Here is a 10,232-nt window from a genome sequence, read left to right as displayed (position 1 = left end):
CATCAATTCTTTACGTAAAAAAGGTCCATCTAATTTTTACTACTTTTGTCTCTGAGTCGAATTTGAAGCATCCGTTCTCATTACTCGAACCTCCAATATCTACGAGATCTTGATCATTGCAGCAACTCGAAAACTCGGCATAGCCCATGGCCAACATTTGGCTCAGGTCAGATCTCATGCCAGTAAAAAATTGTCCTAACGGGCATCATTACGAGTCGCCTAGCTAATTTGCAAAGACAAACTATTTGGGATCCCGATATATTTTCGTGAGATATGAATAAAAAATAAATATAAATTCATTAAGATAGCTGTTAGGGACATGAGTAGTGATGACTTTCGCTGATTTAATACGTATTAGAGGTTCGATTTTTGGCAGAATCTGGACCTTCAAGTCACTCGTGATACTTGACCATTCTTATCCATTTTATGATGCCTTACCCATTCACCCAAACATAATCATGCCAAATTATGATTACGGAATGAATCTTTCCAAAAGGTTTGTGTACGGCGCTGTAGACCGAACCACGTGGTCTAGTCTTAAGCTATGTCTGGCCTAGTCTAGGGCAAAAGAATGAGTCTTGTTCTCATTCATTCCCAATTTTTCAGCCGTCATAAGCTCTCTCATTTAGTCTGGCAAACAAGCCATACCCTCACATGGAAACACACACTATCTACCCAAGTACTTCGCAATTTATTACCTCTACTACTCGAATACAAGCTCATCGTATGCGAGATGACCGCAAATTTACGGGATGAAATAATTTACTATACATCGTATCGCATGAATTTCTGGAATTGTAATCGACCGTGTTTCGATAAGAATCTTTATTTTCTCCTTCCTGCCCTCTTTAAACATCCATCCATCCATCCATCGCAACCTCCTCGCAGAGCCATGTCGTCTTCTTCCACCCATAACTCATCATCGAGAGCCCTGAGAATCGGAATAATCGGTTTCGGCCCGTTCGCCCAATTCCTGTCGAAGACCATAACCAAGCAACGCCACCAGCTGCAAGCTACCTCGAGGACCGACCACTCCCAGCTCTGTGCCCGTATGGGCATCACCTTCTTCAGGTAATAAAGAAAAAGTACCGTAAGTTTTGCATTCGTCCCGAAGAGACTGAGATTCTTTGAGCTCGGAATAAGCTCGGTCGAACAAAATGTTGCAGTGATGTGGGTGAGTTTCTGGAATCCGGTAACGACGTGATAATGATCTCCACATCGATTTTATCCCTGTCGGAAGTTCTGAAAACGATTCCGTTCCACCGCCTCAGAAGGCCAACTCTGTTTGTTGATGTTCTTTCGGTGAAAGAGTACCCCAGAGCATCTCTCCTGCAAGTAATATAGTTTTTCTCCATAGCTGATGCTTTATCAATGCTACCGATGCTCTCGGTGTCATGTTCGAAATAACTTGCTCCTTTCATCGTGAAACTAGGTCGTGCCCGAGGATTCAGATATTCTTTGCACTCACCCGATGTTCGGTCCTGAGAGCGGGAAAGACGGGTGGGAAGGTCTCAACTTCATGTACGAAAGAGTCCGTGTAAGGGACCATGAAACCTGCTCGAGCTTCCTGCAGATTTTCGAGAAAGAGGTACGAGTTTTCTCGATTCATTTATAACTCGGTCTAGCAAGAGAGGTGTCGAGAACTGAATTTGGATAATCACTGGAAACATCTCAGGGATGCAGGATGCTTGAAATGTCCTGCGAGAAACACGATAAGCTCGCAGCTCGGAGCCAATTCATCGCCCACACCATCGGCAGGTCTCTCTCCTTCACCACTTAGTTAATATTCTATGATACACAAAATTTACCTCCTTCGTTACAGCAGAGTCTTGGCAGAAATGGACGTCGACTCGACAGATATAGATACCAAGGGCTTCGAAAGTCTCGTCCAGTTGGTGAGTGCAATTCGGTCCTTTAACGACTGCGCTCATCCAATTCTCCATTTTCCTCTGCTGCATAACGTAACCTTGCGGCCTGGACAGGATTAATCTGATCGGTATTTTCCAACATATGCAGAAAAGAGGCACAGAAAGAGACAGCTTCGATCTGTTTTCCGGATTGTTCATCCATAATCGGTTTGCCAAGCAAGAGGTATCAAACTTTTCTACAATCATTGAATTTTTATATCTTAGTTCAGATCGAAGGCCGGTTATACCAGCAAACTGTTATGCAGCTGGAGAATCTCGGACTCACATTTGGAAAGATCAAAGAGAGGCTACTGCAGAGGATGGAAGAGGTGGAGACCACAAATCCGGCAGAGAATTCGACAAGAGATGAGAACTAATAGACAAGATACTCCAGAAAACAATTCTTACATGGCGGATGAATCGCGATTTAGGGCCATAAGAGTTTATTATTTGACTGAGTAGAGTGGATGAGGTTCATGGTAAGCTCTGTACACATTGAATACATTCTATTTCATAATCACTTCGGTTGAATGCTGTATGTATTCAGTATGCTGGCATTTGGCAAAATTTGGAAGAACGATCTCTTCATAGATGTACATCTGTGAGACCAAAAAGGACTCAAGAAAAAATTAGTCTGATGTTGTAAACTTGAGTCTTATTATGACACCTCACTTGTTCTTGATTTCTTCGTTGTTCGCTTCTTCTGTTGTACTGCATGGAAGTGTAGCTGGAGTTGGAGGTTCAGATGTCTGATAATTGGGCTCCACGCTCTTCCTTGTTTGCAGGCCCGTGAATCGGGCAAGATCAACCCATTGCTGCCATAACGGAAATAGATTGAAATCAAACTAAAATCTGGCTAAGATAATAATAGATGAAACTAAAACATCAAAGGTTAGGTTGGCCAAACTAGTATCATATACTGACCTGAGTTCCCCAGTAGGAATTGACTGTCCGAGCAATAAAGGACAGCATGTTTACGAACAAAGTTTGAGAAGAGAACTCTTCTGCGATTCTATGCTCCACCACGCCCGCAATAATCTGCAAGGAAGATTTCTCACACTCAGATATCATATGAACACCAAGACAATGCTGTATGTTACTGCGTTGTAAACTTTACCTGGTACCGGAGGTTCGCTGATATTCCAAGAAAGGATGCATACACGAGTGCTGTCTTAAGAATTGGCGATCTTTTATTCAGCTGTTTGGCGACTAAATTGGGATTCACGAAATTCCTTACTGCGTATAAGGAATTAGAGGCAGCCACAGCCCCGATACTGGAAATAAATCCGACTGAGGCAAGTTTGACACCACCAAAAATTACTGACGCGATCCTATGGCTCAGATTCCAGTCCCTGCCAGCAAGATTCTTCTGGAATGCGTTATCGGGGATCGAACCCAAGAGCCCACGCAAAGCTTCCATGCTATTAGGAGAACTTGTTTCATCAGCATACGAGAGGAAGGAGAGCGTCGGGGCAGGGAGCCACACAGTGAAGAAGTCGACCACTGAGCCTCGTAAAGTGTCAGTTATAACATAGTCGAGTTCTTCGAAGAAGTTCTCTTTACGTCTTTCATACTGTGCTAAGAGTGTGGTTGTTATCGATATTGCTTCTTCTATGGCTAGTCTGTGCAGAAATTTAGGGTCTGCCAGTAATCTCTCTCGAAAGCCCTGCATCAGTTTGGCAATTGGGTTTCAACTATTATGATAGTCTGAACAAATTACCGGTTCAAGTCAGTAACTGAAAAGCCTACCTGAAATCGATGAGTGAGCTCGGAAATGAGAGGATATTGCTCGAGATCGAAGAAGTTCTGCAGAACTTCTGGAGATACTAGACCACGATCAAGTCCCTGCTGAAGGTCCTGAGGATCATATAGTGAGAGATTTAGAAGTTAAATCTCAAGAAATTCGGCTGGTAAAACTTTGACAAAATGGATGCTGAAACTTATCTGGGACAACTAACCTGGGGTAAAGCATCCCGCCTCCTGCCTGCTGCGTTCATAACACGGGCAATTTCAGCACGATCAAAGCAATTTCTACTGCAGGGTCGAGCGGCCGAGTACCAAAGAAAATCTGAAACAGGGGCCTCTCCCTCCCTTTTGATGTACTGCCTTTCAGGGTCGAGCAATATAACAGCTTGATTCTTCTTCTGCATCTTTTTTGAGATCCTTGCAGGCAGCCCCATGCCCCTTGATCCGTATGCGACGTGGCTTGCTCCAGTGACCACGACTAGCATCCCATTGGGTCCTACCTCGTTTATTGCCTGTAAGATTATTTGGGACATGGTGTACTCCTCAACCACCCGAGATTGTACCGACAAATATGAGCTGGGGCCAAAAGGAACAAGCTGATTTAAAGGGTTTATGTCGACTGATGATCTGCGCGAGATGGAAGTGAAGCCTGAAATGAAGCCCGAGCCTGCAGGGGGGGCATATATTTTTCGCTCTGCCTTGGAGAGCCCACGGACTCCTTCAGCTTGAACAGTTCTCAAGATCTAGTAATACGGAAGAGATTAAAATGGGAATCCTCAACAACCAGAAAGACGAGAAACACTTGAAGAGCAAACAATTCCCCTAATCAAAGTGCACAATTATAATGCCTTACCTTGAGAGGAGTTCCGCAGGCAACAATTCGAACTCCATTATCACGACAGTAACTCAGTAGAGGCTTGTACTCTTGCCACCGCTGAGGAGGCCAATGCGACGTGAAAGACTTCAAGGTTTCCCCGTCGATCCTGCCATTGGGAAGAATACACAAAGCTTCATCTCTCAGCAGCTGATGGTAGAGGAACACATTTAGCTCTAATGCGCAACTCGTGCAAGTTCGGTGTATCAGTGGTTCTCGAACTCACAAAGCAGTTCAGGAATCAGGATTGATCTATCAAACCGAAATGCCACATTGAAAAATACTAACTTAAAGAAAGAATGCTTCAGTTCATCAATTGAAAGAGAAGGAGAAGGCCCAACAGAGGTCGGAGAAGAAAGGACTGACCTTTTATCGATGAACTGATTGAGCTGCTCCTGCAGGTCACAGGGGAAGGCCTCCAAGGCCAGGGAGATCGACCGCTCGGCCTCGACGCACCGCTTCCTTAGATTCTTGACAATCTCGAGCTCCAGCTCCTTGTCGTCTTTAATGGGGACCTGCTCCGCCTCCCCCAAGTATACGACCCTCGCGTTCATCAGCTTCTCCCACACCTTGCTCTTGTCCTTCCCAACCGCCATAGGCTCCCCTATCACCGTGGCATCGTAAATCCTCGAGCTGACCACCTCTTCCTCCTCCACAGCCGCCGGAGAAGCAGGACCGGTTGCAGCAGGCGAAGGAGCCGCCGGCGGCTGAGGAGTGGCAGCAGAAGGTGCCTTCTCCTCAGCTGCTCCCGACACTGCGGACTGGACCACACTCGCGGCAGCCGCCAAGAGCGGGGTGATCAGCGCGCTCCGCCTGGTAGTGGCCAGGCCCCGGCCGGTCCCATCCGATGGCACGTTCTCTTCGGGGAGACTCCGGTGGCAGGAGACGGAGAGCGGGTAAAGGCGGCGGGTGGATGAGGATGAGCCGCCGGGAAGGCGGGTCAACGGGTGAACAGAGCCACGGCGGGCGGCAGTGGAGGAGACGAAACCAACTAGTGGCTTAGAGGCGACCGCCCCGTCGAGGCGGTGGTGGGGCTGCATGGCAAATGAGCCGGGCGGACTGAGCTGACCTGACCGGCCGATCCCGAAAATGGAGCGAATTCTGTCTTTTGTATTTTTTTTTTAATTTCTTTTTCTATGTGGAGAAATTATCTTTTTATTAGTGGATAGAATTTCCGATGACGACCGGTATGACACTGCATGCAGATGTCTGAGGCGGAACCGTGTCGACTTGTCGGGACGGGGAACACACATACTTCGTGGTCGTAGTTTATCCCTTAGTTCCATATATCCGATCGTCCGAATCCAATCTTTTTGTCTCTCATCGATTCTCTTCACCCTAATAATAGGAAATATTTGGTCTGATCAAATTCGTTACAGTCGTTCATCATTTCTTACCGGAATACAACACTGGTAATCAGAGAGAGGTGAAAATTTTGCAGCATATGAATTTACGCTGGACCAATCAATGAGCGGATGCCATTTAAAACGGCCCGGTCCAAATAACACCATCGAAATCGGGATGAAATTGAATGCATAGGGGAAAACAGACTCGAACGCATAATAATGCGTGCTTTTGTTATTCCGGTAACTTGACTTATAGCAAACTAGGACTTGACTAGGTATTACTATCAAGTGCACATCACCCGAACACCGATGTCTCTTGACTAATTCAAACATGCAATAGCAGCAGAATGATGTAAAAGAATAATTGCGTCACCAGAAGAACAAATTGTATCATCAGAGCCCTTCAAGAACGAGAGAACGGAATTTAACTTATGAGAGGAGCAGCAGCTCACTGGATGCCATGGAAGGATGGCAAGACGGCGATAAGAGGATCTCCGTAACCCACAGGTTCTGCAGTCAAAACACATCAAAGTATCTGTCAAGATTCTTGCACTCCTTTGATCCAATTCTGACTGCCTTGCTTGATTGTTAAAAGTATGTATGAAAGATTTAGGCTGTGCCATGATATATATATATCATTATACAGATAAAAATGGAGCTGCAGATCATACCTCCATCATCAATTAGGAGCTTGAGGACTTCTCCGGAGACATCCGACTGCTCAATGCACAAGAAAGGATTATTGTCAAGTGCCTAACGATGTGGAGATGCGAAGCCAGATTAAAAACAAAAGAACGTACCTTAACAGGAAGCTCTGCTCCAAACTGATCCAACCAACCTATGACTTGTCCTTCCTTGATTACATCACCCTGTCACAGCGACTTAGTAAGTTTCAACACTACAAGCACATAAATGCCCCACGGTAAAATTACGGTCTATGCTTTCCTCATACAATATATATCTTGACGAATTGTGTTAAAAGGGCTATCTAGAACTAGCATATCGGCTAAAGTTGTGTATAAAAGGTCAAACATTCTCAATGAAGCATGTATGGATGAAGCGGCTCAAGACAAACAGAATGCTGCTGAAAACAACCCAATAGAAAGAGTGCGGCACACTTATTTAGCATGAAGTAATTACAATAATCTCTCTACTGACCAGAAAAGAAATTCAACCATTATCTTGACAAAGGAAAAAGAATTTCAACGGTTCACACATAGAAGCTCACTTACTAAAACTATGCGCTATTAACATATATTAAAGAAGATATTTGGAAAGTAAATTCTTAAATTAGACATGCCAAAGAGGGCAAATTAGATAAAATGGTAAATGAGGAAGATTTTCCCACTCAATATAAATGGAGCAATAATGAGGACATCGAGTAGGACGAACTAATGGAGTGTGTACCTCTTTGCAACTAGGCGGTTGCTTCTTCCCTTTCAATGTTCTGCCCCTTCTAAATGAGCCAACCTGAAGGGAATCATGAGGTTAATGGTAAACCAAAGAAATATGCAAACTATCAAGGTGCAGGTGGACCCACCGTAGGAGAAGATACTAAGACATAGCCACTGGCTCCCGACGCCTCCAATGCCGCCAATCTTGAGGATTTTCCAAATGACACATTGGTAAAGGGAGAAGTCTTTTCTGAAGCAGGCTTTGGTGGTGCTGCAGGTGGTGGGGCCGAAGAGCCTGACTTATCCATTGGTTCACTCGGAATAGGGGGCGGTACTGAAGGTGACACAACTGGGATTGGAGATTTTGCTGCCCCTACATTCCGCTTCACATGCATCTCAAATTCTCCAATCTAGGAAAAGGGACAGAAGAAGCTAAATGCATCAGGACGGTACTTAATCATCTAGGTGAAATGAAACCATCAAATTAATAACTTCTACCCATTTACGACCATATACTGGCAGTGCAAGGTTGACAAATAACAGAATCTAAGGAATAAGGGGCAATAATCATTTACCTTGAGTTTAAGTTCTGCAACCTCCGTCTCATCACAGACTTCCAATAACAAGGCCTACAATAGAGTGACAGAATAAAGAGCATAAATATCATGTTCTATAGTAGGAAAGGAAGATAAAAGCTGGATGAAAGACCGTAAGACTATATCAGCATAATCTAAAAGCCGAAATTAAACTCAGACTGCCTATATAATAGCCCAACAAATAACAGTAGGCAAATCAGAAGATTAGGAAAAAGGCTGATTCAAGGATGTAGAGAACAGTTCAATGACAAATATTTCATGTTTATTCAACTATAAAGCTAGTATCAGCTAAGTAATACCAACAGTTGAAATGCAATTATGTTCTAATTCTAGAGTATAACTAAAATACCAAATCTGAGATTTATCATCCTAAGGCTGTTAAGCATGAAACATTAGAAAATATATGAACAACTTGCTCTGACTCTTGATTTAAGGCATTGCCTAACTTCGAAGTGATTCTCATGAAGTTGATGAAAACACAATATCAAGACCTCAAAAGATCACGACCTTAGGATAAAAGGGATAGAATCAATAAACATATGTCATATAATAAAAGAAATAGACAGAATACCTCCATCTAAGGAATTTAGGTGCTAATACATAAACAGCATGTGGAAGATGAAAAAGGAAACAATGACAGACTCTTAAAAGCACACCTCAAATCCAGCCGGAAAAGTTGCACTTTGCAGAGCATTGTTCTCCTTTGAGTCGTTTGTGGTGCTGTCTGCTGGAACTGTCACATAGTCACACTCAACTTATAGAATGCGAGCGCGATGAACTGTTCAAACTATACTACAATAAAAGCATATACCGTAATGACACCAGACATGAAGATACAATTAGTGCTTCATATACAAAGACGATGGCAGCTTTTTCAATTAAAATTTTCTTTACTATAATAAGTGTTGTATGACAACAAGTGCAACATGGTTTACAAAGTTCAAAAATCATGTAAGTAGTGCCGAGTGTATCCATTTAAAAGTTCTTAAAACTGTATCAGAATAGAATGTATTTATAAATGGAATAAGGGGTGCAGCCGTGCGTTGGTTCAGAGGAGGTTGTTTCTCAATCAGTAAATGAGAAATGAGTCTCACCGCTAGAGTTTGCTGCTGCAACAGCATCAGATGCCTTCACAGATGATGTTACCACTGCATTCCTCCTCTTGGGGGAGCAGAAGATGTTTCCTGCAACCTTCAAACGTCGAATGTCAAATTTGCTACCAGCGGACCAACTGCAGTGCACAGGGACCACGCCGGCCCTTTCGGGCAGAGACCGTGCATGGGACAAGGTGGTCACAGAGTCTACAAAGCACAAAATTTCCATCAGTGCAATTGAAAATCCACAGGGCCAATCTTTATCGTTGTTGCTATGACAATATCAAGCTTATGCTGTTATGGAACGTTGAAGAAGATGGAAAATTTCTCCTTTTCTCTTTTTTTATTTTATTTTATTTTATATGGAAAATTCAAAAAATTTCACCATAACAGACAACTTAACGAGCTCAAGTTAATAAGAATCGAAGTATCATCATCATATCACTTAAAGGCTCCTATTGCACCAACAATTGAGCTGAAGATCTCCATGTCTATCTAACAAGCCAAGCTCGTCCTCAACCACCGTGCAGCTAAGCGACGTTAAGAGCTCAATCCACGTGATCCGAGCTACAAACCATCTCCATCACTGAGATAGCAGAGAGAGCAAAGCATTGCGAGCATCTGATCTATCATGCTACCGCCGTCACCTCAAGAGACAGGGCTCAAATCTCTACTTACGGACCGCATTGCTAAAGTCTAAGCTCCACACAACACGAGAAATGAAAGTGAGAGAGCTCGGGAGAGTGATATACGTACAGTGGAAGGATCGGAGAGCAGACGACTCCATGGAGGGGACCGAGGCCGGCGAGCTGCTATGGCGGAGACGGAGGCGGAGGCGGAGGCGGAGGAGGGAGCGACCGGCCGGAAGTGATGGAGGAGAGGTTGGTGGAGAACTTATAGGGGGATTGGATCGGGAGTTTGGTTTGGCGCAGGTGGGGGAGTTGGAGTGGGAAGGGCGCCTTCGAAATGTCCGCCTCCCTCATCAGTTTCTCCGTTCCCATAACTTCTCCGCTGCTCCCTGCTAACATGCGCCGGTGCACCCAACGCGCCGCACCCGCCTTCTTACGTGGCGCGATGACGGGGCGTCTTTGTTTCATGGGCTGGGCCTCCTGGGCCGGGCCTGTCTTTTGAGCCCATATCCACATCAACGTAGTAATCAACCATAAAAATATGACTTTTTAATAGGAAAAATCATTAATATTAAACTGCATGAATTTAAATTATCTTCATGTAATATATAAAATTCGGGACGAAACTCTAAATCGTGCCAGATAA

The 10,232-nt window shown here is 44.2% G+C and overlaps 3 protein-coding genes across 4 annotated transcripts; 1 reads left to right on the top strand and 2 right to left on the bottom strand.

The window, feature by feature from the left end:
* The first annotated feature begins 587 nt into the window (after positions 1–587).
* LOC116188568 (arogenate dehydrogenase 1, chloroplastic-like) lies at positions 588–2,589 on the top strand. Its single transcript, XM_031518015.1, has 7 exons — positions 588–1,071; positions 1,167–1,335; positions 1,433–1,588; positions 1,676–1,758; positions 1,826–1,895; positions 2,017–2,091; positions 2,174–2,589. Exons 1-7 carry the CDS (start codon positions 734–736, stop codon positions 2,282–2,284), a joined length of 1,002 nt encoding a protein of 333 aa, XP_031373875.1. The 5' UTR covers positions 588–733; the 3' UTR covers positions 2,285–2,589.
* Positions 2,334–5,789, bottom strand: LOC116188566 (protein RETICULATA-RELATED 5, chloroplastic-like). The gene is made up of 7 exons (XM_031518013.1): positions 4,894–5,789; positions 4,507–4,636; positions 3,866–4,396; positions 3,657–3,764; positions 3,025–3,573; positions 2,832–2,945; positions 2,334–2,722 (listed from the first exon to the last, which is right to left on the bottom strand). The coding sequence occupies exons 1-7, from the start codon at positions 5,565–5,567 to the stop codon at positions 2,576–2,578; spliced, it is 2,253 nt and encodes a 750-aa protein (XP_031373873.1). The 5' UTR covers positions 5,568–5,789; the 3' UTR covers positions 2,334–2,575.
* A 240-nt stretch (positions 5,790–6,029) lies between these two features.
* Positions 6,030–9,950, bottom strand: LOC116188570 (biotin carboxyl carrier protein of acetyl-CoA carboxylase). 2 transcript variants are annotated; one of them, XM_031518018.1, is made up of 9 exons: positions 9,714–9,950; positions 8,958–9,164; positions 8,520–8,587; positions 7,843–7,896; positions 7,414–7,677; positions 7,281–7,343; positions 6,674–6,742; positions 6,545–6,590; positions 6,030–6,383 (listed from the first exon to the last, which is right to left on the bottom strand). In XM_031518018.1, the coding sequence occupies exons 1-9, from the start codon at positions 9,742–9,744 to the stop codon at positions 6,322–6,324; spliced, it is 864 nt and encodes a 287-aa protein (XP_031373878.1). In that variant the 5' UTR covers positions 9,745–9,950; the 3' UTR covers positions 6,030–6,321. The 2 variants fall into 2 exon arrangements, with proteins under 2 accessions (XP_031373878.1, XP_031373877.1); XM_031518017.1 differs by having other exon boundaries at positions 8,520–8,596; positions 9,714–9,949.
* Between the last annotated feature and the right edge of the window lie 282 nt (positions 9,951–10,232).

The sequence above is a fragment of the Punica granatum genome, chromosome 8, assembly GCF_007655135.1.
Source record: "Punica granatum isolate Tunisia-2019 chromosome 8, ASM765513v2, whole genome shotgun sequence".
Lineage (NCBI taxonomy): Eukaryota > Viridiplantae > Streptophyta > Magnoliopsida > Myrtales > Lythraceae > Punica > Punica granatum.
The sequence above is the reverse complement of the archived record's forward strand: the minus strand, read 5'-3'. Positions and strand labels throughout refer to the sequence as shown.